The 19,507-nt window shown below is 39.3% G+C and overlaps 1 protein-coding gene and 2 gene segments (V, D, J or C); all 3 read left to right on the forward strand.

The window, feature by feature from the left end:
- Positions 1-6,224: 6,224 nt before the first annotated feature.
- On the forward strand, positions 6,225-6,694 carry LOC137013694 (Ig kappa chain V region K-25-like). The segment is given in 2 exon segments: positions 6,225-6,273; positions 6,363-6,694. Coding segments are annotated over 2 exon segments (381 nt in total).
- Positions 6,695-12,961: 6,267 nt separating this feature from the next.
- Positions 12,962-18,667, forward strand: LOC137014194 (uncharacterized). The gene is made up of 3 exons (XM_067378380.1): positions 12,962-13,204; positions 13,308-13,437; positions 18,037-18,667. Exons 1-3 carry the CDS (start codon positions 13,153-13,155, stop codon positions 18,491-18,493), a joined length of 639 nt encoding a protein of 212 aa, XP_067234481.1. The 5' UTR covers positions 12,962-13,152; the 3' UTR covers positions 18,494-18,667.
- Positions 16,409-17,493, forward strand: LOC137014195 (immunoglobulin kappa variable 4-1-like). The segment is given in 2 exon segments: positions 16,409-16,468; positions 16,558-17,493. Coding segments are annotated over 2 exon segments (408 nt in total).
- Positions 18,668-19,507: the final 840 nt, after the last annotated feature.

Below are 19,507 nucleotides of genomic sequence, written 5' to 3' on the forward strand. Positions count from 1 at the left end.
TTTGAAAGAAAAGGTAGTTTGGAGATAGGCCTAAAATTTGCAAGATCTACAGGATCCAGACCAGGTTTTTTAATCAGAGGTTGCACTACTGCATGTTTAAAATTTTTAGGAACCACACCTGAAGACAGACTGCTATTAACAACTGCAAGAACATATGGCCCTACAGTAGGAAAGACCTCTTTAAAAAAGCCGAGGAGGAACAGCATCATGTGGAGAACCTGAGGGCTTCAAATGATCAACAGTCTCCTGTAACACAGACAAGGTCACAGGCTCAAACCTGTCAAAAACAGCAGAACAGAGGACAGGGATTGAGGGGTCATAAGCAGAAGGTGAAATAAGAGCTCTAGTGGTAGTGACCTTATCAATAAAAAGTGCATCAGACTGTTTCGCGGAGCATTAAGAACAGAATCAATAGTCTTAAACAAAACACGAGGCTTGTTACAGTTTGACAGAATAATACTGTCTTTTAGCATCTTTCACAATTGTCTGATAATGACGCCAGCAGTCCCTTAGCATTTGAAGTGATGCATGCAGTCTGTCCTTTTTCCATTTGTGCTCAGCTCTACGGCACTCGCGTCTGACAGCACGAGCCGTGTCATTCAACCAAGGCTCAGATTTAGTTTCAGGTTGCCTAATTTTTTGCATTTTGAAATGTAGAATCTATAAATGTTCAATAATATAAAAGCAATATCACACTTGTAATCGTGATGTTGGTCTGATATTGGGATTAAACAGCGCTCCTGTTCATCTGATGTTGCTTTATCAATAAAGGATTATATTAACATGTGAAATGTTTTGTGAAATCTCAATGAATCCACATTAAACCATCTTAAACCTGTCACTCCTGAAGCGTTTGCATAGAGAGAGTGTTTTACATGAGCGACACACGCTTCAGTGCTCTGCATGTGTTTATAACTCTGTCAAACATCAAACATGATCAACAACTGTTTTTCACTAGAACTGAACCTACAACCAACAAAAATGACTTTCAGCACCATATTGATCTGGATGCTGGCAGTATTATGTCGAGGTTTGTGTCAGTAAAGATTACAGACATTATTTACTTGTTATTTTTATGTGTTGTGAAGATATATGGTTGTGAAAGTGTTTGTGATTTCTAATCTTTCTCTCTTGTCAGAATCTGTTGGTCAGGTGACAGTGACTCAAACTCCCTCAGAGCTGCTCTCTCAAACTGGACAATCAGTCACTGTGACCTGTAAAACTAGCAGTGATCCAGTCTCCTGGTGTAGTGGACAGTGTCTTGCCTGGTACTTACAGAAACCTGGGGAAGCTCCTAAACTCTTGATTTATAGTGCAAGCACCCTCCAGTCAGGAACTCCATCTAGATTCAGTGGCAGTGGATCTAACAGTGATTTCACTCTGACCATCAGTGGAGTCCAGACTGAAGATGCTGGACATTATTACTGTCAGAGTTATCACTACATCAACAGTAAACATGTGTTCACACAGTGATAAAGAGTCGTACAAAAACCTCCGTCAGTCAGAGTCACAGTGACTGAACTGATACTGCAGCTGCTCAAAGGAGGATCTGAAACAACATCGTCACACAATCATCTGAAATAAAACCATCAAAGATCTTTTATACTGAGGTCAGAAATCAAAGCATTAGTTGAGAGAAACAACTAGACAAAATCTGTCAGAGTCGCTTTCCGAGTCTCCCGAACTAACAGATTTTTGTTATAAGAACGTTCTCCAAATATTCAGTGTTGGTTCTGGGAATGTAAAACATGTCCAGTTTTCTTGATGTTAGAGGAACGTGTTTTAAAAGGTATGATGTTACTCAAACATTCTTTAAACTTAATTTTGATTAACAATTTAACATTCTTTCAATCATTCAAACACCTGCTGTGAACAAACACTGAAAGAAAGAGAAATAAGAACACAAACTACAACTTTCTTCAGCCACAGCCTTAGATGAAATCAATTGAAGATAAAAAAAACACATCAAATCTCTGAAGATCTGATTAAACAATTTCACAAACAGCATTGTTTTTTTGTTTTTTTCATCTAAGGCTGTTGCTGAAGAAAGTTGTAGTTTGTGTTTTTATTTCTCTTTCTTTCAGTGCTTGTTCAGAAGGTGTTTGAATGATTGAAAGAATGTTTCAGGAACATCATATTACATTTTCATTCAACATCCAGTAAGATGAGACCCAGTCTGACATTTATCTTGTTTCACGAGTTCACATATCCATATAATTAAATAGAGTAAAGTTATGCGTATTTGGCATGCTGTCCAGGGAGAGGGCCGCCTCTGACGGGATCGTGCATCGCCAGGTAGACGGGCCCTCCCGACCAATTGACGGGGAGCGCGTGATTTGGAGTGGCCGATCGGGAGGGCTCTGGTTACGTCCGACAGGAGACCAATGCTCAGTGTCAAACGGGTGAGCCCTACCAACCGAAAGACGAGGGGCAACGTGGTTTAAGAATGACCAGCCAAAAGGGGCCCACTCAGCTTCTGCCGGGAGCGGTCCCCAGCAACAGGTGAGTGGGTTCCTTTGGCTGATGGCGGGATGAAAGAAATAGGAATGCCTGGCCAGGAGAGCTCTTGCAGCATCCGATGGGAGACCAAGGCTCCAGGAGACTAATGCTCATGGCATCGGATGGGTAAACCTCACTAGCACACAGGGGTAAAGTAAAGAGCAGAGGCTCAACCGGGCGACTCTCGCGGCGTCCGACGGGAGACCAAGGCTCCAGGAGACCAATGCTCAAGGCCTCGGATGGGTAAGCCTCACCGGACAAGGAAAGAAGCATGGACCAGGAGGCTCTCACGGCATCAGATGGGAGACCAAGGCTCATGACATCAGATGGGTAAGCCTCGCTGGTAGACGGCAGAAAGTAAAGCACAGAAGAACGACCGGGAGGCTCTCGCGACATCCAACGGGAGACCAAGGCTCCAGGAGACCAATGTTCAAGGCCTCAGACGGGTAAGCCTCGCCGGACGAGGAAAGAAGCACTGACCGGGAGGCTCTTGCGGCGTCAGATGGGAGACCAAGGCTCCAGGAAAGCAATGCTTGTGGCATCAGACGGGTAAGCCTCGCCGGACAGAGAAGGATAGCAAGATGGAAGCTGACAGGGAGGGCTCTCGCTGCATCCGACGGGAGATCAAGACTCACTCTGTCGGACGGGTAAGCCTCACTGGACGGAAAAAGTTAAAAAGATGGAAACTGACCGGGAGGGCTCTCGCTGCATCTGACAGGAGATCAATACTCATGGCATCAGACGGGTAAGCCTCGCCAGACAAAGGAGGAGAAAAGATGGAAACTGATCAGGAGGGCTCTTGCTGCATCCGACGGGAGATCAAGATTCAATGTGTCGGATGGGTAAGCCTCACTGGACGGAAAAAGTTAAAAAGATGGAAACTGACCGGGAGGGCTCTCGCTGCATCCAATGGGAGATCAATACTCATGGCATAGAACGGGTAAGCCTCGCCGGACAAAGGAGGAGAAAAGATGGAAACTGACCGGGAGGGCTCTCGCAGCATCAGATGGGTAAGCCTCGTCAGCGGTGGAGAGAAAGGGGTTTTTTTTTTCCCCCCTCTTCTTCTCCTTTCCTTTCCCTCCTCAGAAAACTGAGCTCCAGCAGAAGCAGAGGGGACATTACTGCTGCAGCAGAGGACAAATTTAGCTATAGAACTGGGCTCCTATGGGAGTGGAGGGGACATCGTTGCTGCTGTAGTGGAAGGATCAGCCAGACATACTGAGCTCCTGCGAGAGCATGGAGATAATGTTGCTGCACCGTGAAGGCAAGGTTTGCCAGGGAAGGAGCTCCTGTGGGAGCGGCAGTGTAAGAACAGAGTGGGCTCCTGCGGAATCAGGTGAGAAGATGCTGCTGCAGCAAGACTATTTTAGTGGATTGATGGTGTTAATTGCGGTGGATATGGTGAGCTTGTAGGATTGAGCGAGAGAACAAGCTGAAGCTGAAGAATTTAGCTGGAAAGGGTTTGCTGAGCTTCTTTAACATGGAAGCGATTGGATTAGATAGAATATAGATCTTTAAAGCCTCTGATGACCAGCGACTAGAGTGTTTGAATCTGATGCTTGGAGAGGCCTTTTGGGGGAGCTGTGGTTCCTTGCCGCTGTTGCTTCTGGCTTGCTTAGATGGGGACACTTGATGTTCAACAATGTTTTGATCTGCCTTCATTGTCTTCACTGCACACCATTGTATGCAAACTGAACTATTTGGAAAAGTGAATAGGTTGGGTCAGGGTCCACCTTTGGAGCCAGCGGCCTGAATTTCAGATCAAATCTGTGCTCTGATCTTGCTGGCGACCTTCATAAAGCAAACAAAACAAGATAATTGTAACAACAATTTAATAAAATAACACATAATACCGACATTTCATATTCATTATATCTTTATATAAGAATGAATTCTCAGTTTTCCTGCTGCTCATTTGACCACTTCTGGAACAGGTGTAATTGTTTATTTATAAAAACATCTTTGCTAAGACGATTCAGACAAATGCAATTCCATTCATCAATATAGTGGCTTTGCACTCGTTATTCTTATTTATTTATTTATTTTTAATATATGTATATAAATGTATTATGTTTTAGTACTGCTCTCCAGTCAAGGTTGGAAATTTCATGCCATGTTGGGTGCTTTCTTCAGTTACCAGTTTAGTAACTGTAGCTTTCTGCCAGCAGCAGATGTCATCAGGTGGTACCCAACCTTCCTTGAGTGTTTCGACCCTTAACCACAACACTCTCCAGTTGGTGGGTCGGCAGTGGTGGCCAAATCACTGCCCATCTACTCCTGGCTTCCAGCTTTCTTCCTCTCTCTTACTCCATATCCAGCATGAAGCTCGTTTAGCCTCCTGTCCCATCCTATGAGTCACATGCTTCTTGCTCCTCTCATCCATGCCTAAAGCTGACAGCAACCGCCATGCTGATTTGGCAGGAAAGCCTCTACAACCTATTTCCACAGGGAACAACCATGCCTGCCACCCTCTTGTTTTTGCAGTCTTGGATTAACGGCTGATATTTCAAGGCTTTTCCCTCATGTGCCTCCTCACAGCCCTCCTCCCATGGCCCGGTCAGCTCAACTAGGATGATTTTACGATCTTTGTCTGACCACAGAGCGATATCCGGGCGAAGAGCTGTGTGGACCACTTCCGGGAACTGCAGCCTCCTTCTGACATCAACTCTCATTTCCCAAGAGTTTGTGGCCTGCAGCAGATTGGGTTTTGCTGATGCATTAGTTTCAAAGGGCCTAGATCCCTCCTTGATGAAGGTGATAATTTTCCCCTCACCTGTGCCACTTGGCCTCTTCTTGCACCTCTCTCACTCTATTGTGTCAGCGAGGGACAAGAGTACCTTGTTGTGGCGCCACCTATAGCGCCCTTGGGTTAAAGACGTTTTGCACCCTGACAGTATATGTGCCAGTGTCCCCAATTGACCGCAGAGCTTGCAGTAGGGGTCGTCCCTCAGCCGCATGTGTGCAGATGAGATGGTGAAAAAGTAATAGTTATACTTTACAAAAAGTGTGATGCATATTTTTTACACATTACTGGAGCTCCTCTCCTGCCTGCCAAACTTCCATTGCAAGTTTTCAAAAACTCACAGATTCTGTTGCATTTAGTCACCATGAAATCAAAATGGACAATTTATGTTTTTTTATGGAATACTATGATATTGATTATAAATGATTTATGAATGCAAATCATTATTTTTTAACTTCATGTGCCTTGTAATCTACATGCAGCGACATCTGTTCTCTGAAAGGAGAATGGGGCAACCTGTCACTCACATGAGATCCACCAATAGCAAACCACAACCATCCAATCAATTCCACACAGACAAAATCAAGCCCCGCCCTACATTTATTGACTTCACTAGGATATATATCACAACAATAGGGAAGAAAATATGAGAGCAACGTTTTAATGTTGCAAGGTTCATCATTTATGAAGCAAACTCAATTCAAATAATAATAAAATGGTACAGTAATGAAATGAGAATAGCACATAAATATTAATAAAAACATTATCTATGAACTTATTTCAGAATCTTGATGATTTTATATATTTGATGTTGTGATTGACAGGATGAGATGAACGAGCTCCTGAACCTTCATTTAGAGCCTCATTTAAATACAGAATGAGTTCATTTGCATATTGATCAGATGCTTCAGTGCTCTGAGAGTGTTTATAGTGCTGTGAGTTTAACACTTCATCACTGACACACACAACAATCTTCATCAACATGACCTTCATCATCATCTTCATCTGGACTCTCACAGCGTTTGCTCAAGGTTTGTGGAGCACAAGTTTGAGATCAATTCATTTCTTCAAGTATATTGTCAAAGTTTTGAGTTGATTTTCTTCTTGTTGTGTGTTTCAGAGTGTAGAGGACAGATCACCGTCACTCAGAGTCCCTCAATGACAGCAGCTCAACCAGGACAAACTGTGAACATCAACTGTAAAACCAGCACAGATGTGTTCAGTTATTCTGGGACGCACTATTTCAGCTGGTACTTACAGAAACCTGGAGAAGCTCCTAAACTCCTGATTTATGAAACAAACACCCTCCAGTCAGGAACTCCATCTAGATTCAGTGGCAGTGGATCTAACAGTGATTTCACTCTGACCATCAGTGGAGTCCAGACTGAAGATGCTGGACATTATTACTGTCAGAGTTTCCACATCACCACTAGCTTTGTGTTCACACAGTGATAAAGAGTCGTACAAAAACCTCCGTCAGTCAGAGTCACAGTGACTGAACTGATACTGCAGCTGCTCACACACTTTCACACACTTTCACACACACTCAACAGTGAAGATTTTCATAAATATTAAATTATATATAACACATTCAAGTTTTTTCACATGGTAAATACTTAAACTATAACACTCTTTATCTTATTAAATTAATCTAACACTGTATCTGTGAGGTTCATAATTTGGCCGCATGTTCTTGTTTCATCATGTATCTGCAGGTGTTTTCATGCTCCATTGAGTGAAGTTTATTTATAAAATATGAGCTAAAGCCCTGATCCAATGAAAGACCCGAAACAAAAAAGACACAAAGAAGAGCTGAAAGACACAATTATATTTCATTTAATGACTGAAGTTTAATAAAATCACACACATAGTCTTGTGTGAAAGGCAGAAAGCAGATGCAGATGAAGCGATTGAAGCTGATGGAGAATGAATGAGTCCCTCATGTGCTGCAGAGAAACACACTGTTGGTCTCCATGAGTGAGAAGAGCAGCAGATCTCCTCTGAACACTGCCGTCTCCTCACACAGGCCGGCCGCTCCGTGTGTCCTCACAGTGTCTCCATCCACTCCTGCTGCTGCTCCAGCTGTACAGACCGTCCTTCTCCAGGAGCCCAGCGCTGCTCTCCTGAGACCTGCTGCTCCCGTCCACCTTCAGCTCAGGCTCCAGTCTGACGGGAAGCCCTTGTTGGCCACACACACCAGTGTCGCTGTGTTCAGAGAGGAGATCTCTGCGCTGACGCTCACAGAGAAATCACACTGACCAGCGGCTTTCCTTTAGGATTCAACAGAAAACTGGGACAAATTCTCCAACAGCAAGAGAAACAACATGAAGAAGAAAATCACATCATTATTCCATAAACACATTAATGCTCAAAAACTCCTATATATATGAAAAGAGAAAATGTTCAGAATATGGTTCACATTCTGGTAAATTTGCTGATTGAATATGAAATAACTTAAAAGGAAATATAATTGAGTTTCAAACTGATACTTGAGATGTTAAACTGTTCCTAAAATATGATACAATAATCACGTTTAAAGCAATAAAGTGTATTTAAGATGAAGAAACCTTAATTTAACACAATTCTGACACCATATTTTATTTTCACCTTTCATATCTTCTATTTAATATAATTCACCAGCTAACACATTTTTGTTCTGAGAACATTTTCCTCCAACGTTATGAGAACATTTAAAACTCTTCTACAAACATGTATAAATAATGTTTTTGTGCTAACCTTTTGAGAACTTTATTAAAGACCAGATAACGTTGAACAAACACTCTATTAATGTTACTGGAAGAACGTTTGTTCGTAACTTTGAGAGAACATTGCCAGAACGTTAGCTAAAGTTACGAGAGCGTTGCCTGTTAGCTGTAGGAGCTTGTTCGAGTTCACTGAGAGAGCTCCACTGATCGGAGAAAGAGCTTTACCAAATCACCAAACAAATAACTAATCTAAGCACATATATGCAGTATAAAGCAGTAGTGCAGTTATAGTCCACAATAATCACAAGACTGGAATACTGTGTTTCACACTCACACACCCTTCTGATGAAACAAAAATAATAAACACTGAATTACAAAAAAAAATGAATGAGGTTAACGTTGACACATTAACATTTAACATTATTTCAATCATTGTTTGCTATCTGGGTGTGATCCTCTCAGAAAAGAGCAGCTCCGTCTCCAGTGACCATGTTCAAACCCCAAGAGCTTCATTTGACATTTCCTGCTAAATGCAGCTGTTCTCAACTATTACAATCAATCAAAACCATTTTCAGTGTCTAAGTCTTGGAGAAATAAGGCATTATTGTTTTATAGCTGGGCTCAAAATAATGCAACAAGTCATCAGTGCCTTTTGCCTTCTAGCAAAGCTTTCACAAACAAAATGACAAAACAGTGTTTCTGCTGTCTTCAGGTAAATGATCTGGAGTGTGTTTGCATATTGATCAGATGCTTCAGTGCTCTGAGAGTGTTTATAGTGCTGTGAGTTTAACACTTCATCACTCAGAGCTTTTCTTCATTCAAACTGAAATTAAACCACCAACAATCAGAATGATGATCATCAGCGTCTGTATCTGGACTCTCATTCTTTCTGTTCAAGGTTCATTTACTCTTTATTAACTCAAAATGTGATTTATATGCATGTTTGTGATGTTCGGTACAGATTTTGTACTGGACACTTTGACTTTAATAACTGTTGCAATTATGATCTTATGAAATGTCATTCACAGAAATTACAGGACAAGTTTCTGTGACTCAGACTCCCTCAGCAGCAGCTGTTCAACCAGGAGAAACAGTTACTATAAACTGTAAAACTAGCAGTGGAATTGGAGATCGTTCAGCGGGTTGTGGAGACTGTCTCGCCTGGTATCTGCAGAAACCTGGAGAAGCTCCTAAACTCCTCATTTATTACATTAGATCACGACAGTCAGGAACTCCATCTAGATTCACTGGCAATGGAGCAAATTATGGAACAGATTTCACTCTGACCATCAGTGGAGTCCAGACTGAAGATGCTGGACATTATTACTGTCAGAGTGTACACAGGGTCAACAGTAACTGGGTGTTCACACAGTGATAAAGAGTCGTACAAAAACCTCCGTCAGTCAGAGTCACAGTGACTGAACTGATACTGCAGCTGCTCACACACTTTCACACACTTTCACACACTACTGACACACAGAGGACAAACACAGGAACTACACATGTGCTCAAAACTGACTTATGACTGAAATCAGCTCTATTAGACTGTGATCTGTCCTGTGACAGACGGGTTTGACTCAAATATGCTCAGAATCTGAGAAAACAGAGTGTGTAAGTTGATATCAAATCAAACTAACAAAACTGCCACCATATCTTCTTGAGCTTCTTCATCTTTCCTTCCAAGATTAATCAAGCTAATAATGATATTAAACAACTGATGTATCAAAACTACTGACTCTATCATGCATATCTCAATGCATTGTTAATGATTAAAGCAATTTTAATAGTTTTGATGGCCTGTGACCTTTGCCCTCTCATAGAGTTCAGAGTGAAATACTTATTTGATTAATCAGAAGCATGTAGCTTCAGATTCCTGAATCAATGTTTTTGACCCATAACATGAGAAAAGAGGTAACACTTTAGAATACTGATCCTTCATTAATGAATAACTACACAGGAACAAATGAGTAATGCATTATTAACACTCTAGTAACTACTATTAACTAACAAGAAACTCTGATTAATGAATTAGTAAGTAATAGTGCTCAGTATAGGTGGTAGTTCACTATAGCTAATCAGTAACTACTGTTTTTTCATTCCTCCCAGAGAACTATATAAGAACTACTATATACAGGTTCATAATTAACATGAATGATGCATAATGTATAATTAATTCTAAAATAAAGATCAGGGTAACCCACTAGTAATGACTGAAGTATTACCAAATCCTTCAGAAGGAATTAATTATTTGGATCAGTATTCTAAAGTGAAAAGCATGATAACTCTCTAGTAACATACTGAAGTCATTGTAAACTTTTGAGGTTTTTGTAAAGTATTGGATAGTAATAACTCAAGAGTTACTATATAACTCTAAAGTAACTACTTCTTATTTGATCAGTATTCTTAAGTGAAGATCATTGTAACCCACTAATAATTACTCAAGTGTTACCAAATGTATCATAAGGAATTACTGTACAAAAACATCAAGTTTACTATAGGCCTTTTTCACAAGAATCGGAAATCACGTGACGCAGGGTAAAGTTAGTTCCGCTATGCGTCTACGGCTATTAGATTGATATGCTCTTTTCTCAAATATCGCTTCTTACCTTTTCTGTTTTGTCTGTTTTCCAAGTTGCTGTTGTATAATCTACAAAGAAATTATTTTCTACTTGTTTGTAGCTTATACAGCCACTCAGACCGTTGCTCAAATTTACCGGCAGGTGGATTATATTACCAGCTGTCATATAGTAAAGGCTACGCAGCTACTCATTCAGCAATTTCCCCGATCGTATCACGCACGACGAACACTATTAATATAATTTAGTCATTAAAAAAAATGAACTCCCAATATATTCTTTAATGGGGGATATAAAGTCGTGAGAAAGCCTACACAATATTGACGTGAGTTTAATACGTTTAAAAAAATATATATTGCATGTTAATCTCATATGGCATCACATCCCACATTCAAGCATATGTTATTACTAATCCTGATCGATTAAAATGATTAAACTAAGACAATTAATTTCCAACACCACACTGTACACAACTATCAGTCTTTGCATTAATGTTGCAACAACACAATAATACTGTGTATAATACACACTTTATAATGATGACGACAGGAAAATATGAGTGAGAGATGACTGAACCTGTTAACTGTCACCCCCACTTTTTTTTTAGACAAGAAAATGCACTATCCAAACTTAAATGGTTGTAATTCAAGAATACTTTGGAATATAGACATAAATTATTGTAGAATAAATTATTGTAGAAGTGAAATAACTTATGTAAGTGAAACAGAAAAAAAGTTATAGAAGTTTAAGTTTATGAAAATGTAAAATGTAAAAATATAATATTTTATATTTTATATAAAATATATATTTTACAAAACACGTTTTATTCTAAACCTGCAAGGAAATCAAAGTCAAAAATCTGAACAAGTTGAGTTCCAAATTTGAGGTTGATATCTCAAAAAATGAGCTTTCAGTAAGATTTAGTTTGGGTGCAGTACCACACTTTTTCACTAGATGACAACCAAGCTCCATTACTGACCATATAAAGGCGCCTCCCTTTCCATATATGGTTTGAGTGATCTGAACCATATATTTCAATTATTTTCATACAATTTATGAAGTAGACATCATAAAACAAGTAGTATGGGAAGTTTGGCAGAATTTGATATGAATTCAGCCTCTAATAAACATAAAAATAACATGATTGTGGGTTATAGATCGCCGCCACAATCATAAATGAATTTTTTTTCTATTAAAAACATTTTCAGACCTTTTTTTCTCAAAAAATTGAATGGATGTTATCTTTTGAACTCTTGGCATGAAAACAAACATGTTTCAACCAATCTTTAATGATTTTTCATGTTCATCGCTATTTCAAAATAAAGGTCTGAACATGCCTTATAAGTATGAAAATATGCTTGTTGCAAATTGATAAATTACTGCTCCTCTGTAATTTATTTTGAAAATGAAAATTTTACCAAATTTTACCAAATATGTAAACTAGAGATTCTAAGCTTTCAAATGATATATAGTTTGTCAATATTAGTTTAGGTTTAGTATAGAATATTACTGTTTTAAATATGTAATGGCTGTGGGCCCACCGTTGGGCCCGTGACAGTTAACAGGTTAAGTGTTTATATCCAGAAATATCAGGGTGCGAGCGGTCCTGTTTCATGAATCAGAGGATCAGGCTTGCCTGATAAGGGAGCTGCCAGCTGATCACTTCCCCAGCACGACACTAAAAACACTCTATAGCCTACATCCCAATGTGCATACTATCCACCCTAAATAGTACTGAATATTACACAACTATTTAGGATGGATAGTGTGCACGTTGAGATGCAGGCACTGTCTGTACAGCACATGGAGCGCGATAATGCACAGCCGCGCCAAACAGACACGAAGAATATAACCAGTTTAACCGCCATCACTTTGAATTATTTATTAAATTTAGCTCTTAATGAGAGCTCTGTAGTCTCACCAATAATTCACCAAGAACGTTCAAACATTTTCATGACATTTAATTCGTAAAACGACTTTGATTCCCGAGCTGGTTCTGATCGAGGCTATCTATCACTGTAACCGGAAAAACTTTTACACTGCGTGGATCGTTCCGGAAGCCAAAAACCCGGAAGTGTGAAATTGGCCTATTCAGTAGTTACTAGAGAGTTATCATGCTTTTCACTTTAGAATACTGATCCAAATAATTAGTAATTCCTTCTTAAGGATTTGGTAATACTTCAGTCATTACTAGTGGGTTACCCTGATCTTTATTTTAGAATTAATTATACATTATGTATCATTCATGTTAATTATGAACCTGTATATAGTAGTTCTCTGGGAGGAATGAAAAAACAGTAGTTACTGATTAGTTAATAGTGAACTACCACCTACAACTGAGCACTATTACTTACTAATTCATTAATCAGAGTTTCTTGTTAGTTAATAGTAGTTACTAGAGTGTTAATAATGCATTACTCATTTGTTCCTGTGTAGTTATTCATTAATGAAGGATCAGTATTCTAAAGTGTTACCAGAAAAGATCCTAAACACTGTTATGTTTTATGTGCCTCATCTGTTGGAATCATTTCCTAGATTTACATAGAGATTATTTGCATCACAGCACAAGCTTCAGGAGGTTTTAAAGCTCTGTGAGTTTGAACACTGAGAATCTGAACCAACAGCAACCATGAGCTTCATCACCATCTTCATCTGGCTGTTCACTAGCTACTGTTTCACAGGTGAGGAAATCTGAAGTTAAACATACTCTAATCTTCAGTGCTTGAAATATTGTCTTTCAGTAAATACTGAATTCTGAATGTGTATTCATTTTTCATGATGTAGAATCAGCTGGTGAAGTGACAGCCACTCAGACGCCTGCAGTGAAATCTGTTCGTCCAGGAGACACATTTACCATGTCCTGTAAAACCAGTACTGAAGTTTACCAGGGTTGGGGTTATCAGCCTTTAGCCTGGTACTTACAGAAACCTGGAGAAGCTCCTAAACTCCTGATTTATAAAGCAAACACCCTCCAGTCAGGAACTCCATCTAGATTCAGTGGCAGTGGATCTAACAGAGATTTCACTCTGACCATCAGTGGAGTCCAGACTGAAGATGCTGGACATTATTACTGCCAGGGTCGCCACAGTGGTTATGTGTTCACACAGTGATAAAGAGTCGTACAAAAACCTCCGTCAGTCAGAGTCACAGTGACTGAACTGATACTGCAGCTGCTCACACACTTTCACACACTTTCACACACTACTGACACACAGAGGACAAACACAGGAACTACACATGTGCTCAAAACTGACTTATGACTGAAATCAGCTCTATTAGACTGTGATCTGTCCTGTGACAGACGGGTTTGACTCAAATATGCTCAGATTCAGAGAAAACAGAGTGTGTAAATTGATATGTAGATTCATATGTTGTTGTTTTGTTTTTGTACATTTAACTACACTAAAGTCATGGTGTATCAGTAACATGCAGATGTTTTTCAAGCAGCTCCTTCATCTAAAGCTGTTTCTAAATGTATTACTCATAACTCATTTCTCATGAGCAGAAGTGAAAGTGTTCCAGTTGAGAGCGTTGAACCAATCAAAGAGTGAAACTGTGAGTTTGAGGTGAAAATCACATTTGCATTGGCAGGTTTAGTGATTGTGATCCTCTCAGAATAGAGCAGCTCCGTCTCCAGTGACCATGTTCAAACCCCAAGAGCTTCATTTGACATTTCCTGCTAAATGCAGCTGTTCTCAACTATTACAATCAATCAAAAGCAGCTGAAACTTTAGTGCAGGACTTTGAATGAACGACACACTGATCAATGATGCAGTCGGACACAAATGTAACGCGTTCAGAAGCTTTATTGAATGAACAGCAATGGCAGCACATTGAAAGACTGCTTCAGTATTGAGCTGTAAATCACGTGACTGCTGCGAATCCTGCCGGACGCTCAGATACGGCTCGTCTGGACCGGAGAAACATCAGCACTGGGAGCTCTTGAGGAACGAGGCCTCGTGATCAGCTCCGTCATGTCTTACTCTGCAGACGAAGCGATCCGCGCCTTCCCAGCGTGCTTTGCTGAGGCTCAGGACGCTGCTGCGGCTGTAGCGTCCGTCCCGCTCGCTCTCTGCGCTGGTCTGAACCCCCTCGCTGACCTCTGACCCGTCCAGCGTCCAGCTCACCGTCGCCCCCTGTGGAGAGTAAGAGCTGAGCAGGCAGAGCAGTGCGGCTGAGTCTCCAGAGATCTGCAGAGAAGAGGGCGGCAGCAGAGACACGGAGGGCTTCACTGCGGGACCAGCTGCACAAACACACACAAACAACACCAACGTCTTTAGATCATCAATTAGTCAGATGTCACACACAGTAATGGAGGAAAAATCACAATCATTTCATCTTTACAGAAATTCCACATCACTGCTTTCTTTCATAAACCACATAGTAATGATCCTGCATTTAAATTTCAATATTCTCAGTTCAAATAAAATATTCACTGCTACTAAATATATGAAATATAAGATATATGAATAAATATAAATCAGTTCTCTGAAGCAGACATGATATACAGCAAATATTACAGTCATTTCATCTTTTCTGAATAAGGTTCAGTTTAATCTCAAACTCATTTTAAAAACATTGTCCACAAACTGATGATTTATATGTAGAAAACAAATTTAAATGATCATTTCATTATTAACTTAAGACACTCACAATCATAATTATCAGCAAATGTAAGATAAAATTATGAATTTTTCAGATCTTTCTCTTTGTCTGATGATGACGCCTACAAAATTAGAATTATTTTGTCCGTATCATCAAACTTTTGTTTCATGCATTACAAAATTTCTGAATTATTAAATTTACCAAGAATTTTGGACACAATTATGTATTTTGAGAAATAATTGAAAATTTCAGAAAATATTGCAATCAATATATTAAAAAACAAACAATGTTAGTTAATATAATATCTGAAATTACTCTTGTAAAAAGAAATAAATATATAAAAGCAACAAAATATACCTTGCAATGAAAAAAGATAAATATCATGAAATATCACTGAATATAAACATGTATTTGTAAAATAGCAGACAAATTTAAAGAAGTTATGAAACAGTTAAATTCACCATGAAATATTGCAGTTAATATCTTTTTTATTTAAACTATTTTATAATATTTAAAACTTTGCTTGTTTGAATAATCTAAAAACAAAACAATTATATATAAAGATTTTTAGAGAATTTTAGAGACTTACTGATGGTCAGTTTAGTTCCTCCACCGAAAGTGTACCACAGTGCTTCATTCTAGTGAAAGCGTCGTACAAAAACCTCCGTCACACTCAAATGAACACAAACTCCAGCAGAGAAAGAGACGAACGACACTCACACACACTGATATGAGACTCAACAGCAGCTCTTCTCAACATCAACATGATTGAGCTGAAAACACACACTAAATATTCATCTTTAAAAGAAATACTTGTTATTGCATGGAGGAGGAAATTTTATAATCAGTCAAAAACTACATTTATCACATTTACAAACACAAGTGATTTAAACTGCTTTATAATGAAATCTTTAGCCAGATTTAGATGGTCATTCTCTATTGGATGACCTTTGACCTGTTCTACAGTATCATGATGATATCAAATCTGCAGCACAGGTATTAAATGCTCTCAGCATCAAAGTCTGAATGAAACTGATCATTAAAACAGTGTTTAGAGGGAGAAGATCCACCCAAAATAACATGAAGTCAATCAGGAGTGTCTGTTTCTGAAAATGATCAATAGAAATTTATTAGCAAAGATACTAAATGACAAAACAGTGTTTCTGCTGTCTTCAGGTAAATGATCTGGAGTGTGTTTGCATATTGATCAGATGCTTCAGTGCTCTGAGAGTGTTTATAGTGCTGTGAGTTTAACACTTCATCACTGACACACACAACAATCTTCATCAACATGACCTTCATCATCATCTTCATCTGGACTCTCACAGCGTTTGCTCAGGGTTTGTGGAGCACAAGTTTGATATCAATTCAGTTCTTCAAGTATATTGTCAAAGTTTTGAGTTGATTTTCTTCTTGTTGTGTGTTTCAGAGTGTAGAGGACAGATCACCGTCACTCAGAGTCCCTCAATGACAGCAGCTCAACCAGGACAAACTGTGAACATCAACTGTAAAACCAGCAGTAATGTGTACAGATGGGATGATGGGGATGAAGATTTAGCCTGGTACTTACAGAAACCTGGAGAAGCTCCTAAACTCCTGATTTATTTTGTAAAAAAACTTGAGTCAGGAACTCCATCTAGATTCAGTGGCAGTGGATCTAACAGTGATTTCACTCTGACCATCAGTGGAGTCCAGACTGAAGATGCTGGACATTATTACTGTCAGAGTTTCCATTGCAGAACAGATTCTGATAATGACTGTGAGGGTGATGAAACATTCACACAGTGATAAAGAGTCGTACAAAAACCTCCGTCAGTCAGAGTCACAGTGACTGAACTGATACTGCAGCTGCTCACACACTTTCACACACTTTCACACACTTTCACACACACTCAACAACAGACACTCTAAATCATAAAGAGATTCTCTCAGAAAGGTTTCTTTAGATCACTGTAAACTGAACACAATCACAAACTTCAGCAAATGTAGTTGTAAACAGAAGCATGTATGTTCATTCATCTTCAGCTGTCAATCATAACACAAGAGCAGCATATATAAACAGCAGCTTACGTCACTCCAGTGAGAATATTCTTCCTGCGTCCCTCCATCACTCCATCTCCACCTTTATGTCCATTTTAATTCATTTCAGAAGTCCTGATGTTCATAGTCGAGTCTTGTGACAGAAACAGATCCTCCATCATGGACACGACAGATGTGTTTACCTGCAGCATTAGTGCTGGTGATTTACAGACTCTTTCTGCAAGTTACATCGTTACGCCAGTAGATGGAGACAAGAGACTGACTTTATGAGTGAATCAATCAATTATTAATCAACTGATTTGTTCAAAACACTGAATCATTCAGGAAAGAAACAAACATATTTGATGGCTCTGTCCCAATGAAGAGGGTGCATGTTCGTTCTGAAGATCAACCAATGAAATGATCCTTCACAGCCGCACTGAAATGTTATTGGTTCACGCTATAGTCAGTCTCTGAAGGCAGGAAATCATCTCCTTTATTTCCCTTATTAATTTAATTATTGCCTCCAATCCTCTGACATCATATCATTTGATTTTATTTCATATATATATATGGCTCAGAATATCAAGTCAAACAGTGAAACTGAGTTAAACTCATTTGCATCACATTTGTGATTGTGTTCCTCTGAGAATTGAGCAGATCTCGTTTCATCATGTATCTGCAGGTGTTTTCATGCTCCACTGAGTGAAGTTTATTTATAAAATATGAGCTAAAGCCCTGATCCAATGAAAGAGCCGAAACAAAAATGACACAAAAAAGGACATAATGTTACAATTATGTTTTATTGACTGAATTGTAATAAAATCAAGAGTGAAAAAGCACACATATAGTCAGCAGATCTACTCTGAACACTGCTGTCTCCTCACAGTGTCTCCAGTGGACGCAGACTGGCCGCTCCGTGTGTCCTCACAGCTCACCGAGACGCTCTTCATCCACTCCTCCTCAGAGAGAGTCAGGCTGCTGCTCCAGCTGTACAGACCGTCCTTCTCCAGGAGCCCAGCGCTGCTCTCCTGAGACCTGCTGCTCCCGTCCACCTTCAGCTCAGGCTCCAGTCTGACGGGAAGCCCTTGTTGGCCACACACACCAGTGTCGCTGTGTTCAGAGAGGAGATCTCTGCGCTGGAGGGCGGCAGGACGCTCACTTTAGGAGGAGTGACGCCTGAGAGAAGCACAGAGAAATCAGTTTCCAGTGGCTTTCCATTAGGATTCAAGAGAAAACTAGGAGAAATTCTCCAACAGCGACAGAAACAACATGAAGAAAACAGTCAAAGAAAATCCCATCATTATTCCTTTAACACATTAATGCTCACAAACTCCTACACATGAAAAGAGAAAATGTTCAGAATTCATTTCACATTCTGGTAAATATGCTGATTAATTATTAAAGCTGCAGTCTGTAAGTTTGCCTCTTTGTCTCCATCTCTGTTTGAAACCTGCAATTGCAGTTATTTGTGGAATGATCTTCCTCACATGGGTTGTGCGTCGGCACGGCTCCTCAGCGCGGACGAATCTAATGTTTTGAGGTGTTTGTGTGGCTGTCAGTCACCGCACCAGTGTGGATCTTCACTTACTTCACAATTACTGATTCAACGTCTTGGAAGTTTGTTCAAAATAAGAAGTTTAACCGGAAAATGTCGTCTGAACAAGTACGTAACATTTTTGCCACTTTTGTTCTGAACGGCTGAGGAAAAAATAGTTTTACAATAAATCGCACTACCGACCTTCTTTATGAATACAGACGTGACGTAATGACGCAAACTCCAATTTCCCACAGAAACTGACCCGAACCTCAAATCACAAAACATTATTACAATCTTACCGTTGTGAATCGAGCTAATGTAAGAATAGTTTTCAACACTGATTGGTTATGTACTTGCTCAGTAATTGATTTGGGATCAATTTTAACCAAAAAAAGTTACGGACAGCAGCTTTAAATAAATTTAAATGAAAATATCAAGGAGTTTTGAATTGCCACAAAAACTCAAGCTTTCAGTCTATATGGAAACTTAAAAGAAACGCAGCATTTTTAGAGTGAAAAAGACAAATAAGAGTCCAAACAAAACAACAAATTAGAAACAGAAGTACTATTATTTCTCTATAATGTTTGTACTTGATTCACTTTATCAACATTAAACTTTCAATAAGTTGATCTGAATGTTTTTAGAGAAGAATTTTTACAAAGCGATAAAAGTCATATTGCAGTAATAGATTTGAAGTGTCATTTTCATGATCAACTTCACTGAAACTCGTTTTGGTTAAAAGAGTCAAAGATCAGATGTGAAGAAACACAAGAACTGCAGGAATTCACTACAATTTAAGATGGACAAAGAAATCACGAAG

The sequence above is a fragment of the Chanodichthys erythropterus genome, chromosome 23 (assembly GCF_024489055.1).
Source record: "Chanodichthys erythropterus isolate Z2021 chromosome 23, ASM2448905v1, whole genome shotgun sequence".
NCBI classification, from domain to species: domain Eukaryota; kingdom Metazoa; phylum Chordata; class Actinopteri; order Cypriniformes; family Xenocyprididae; genus Chanodichthys; species Chanodichthys erythropterus.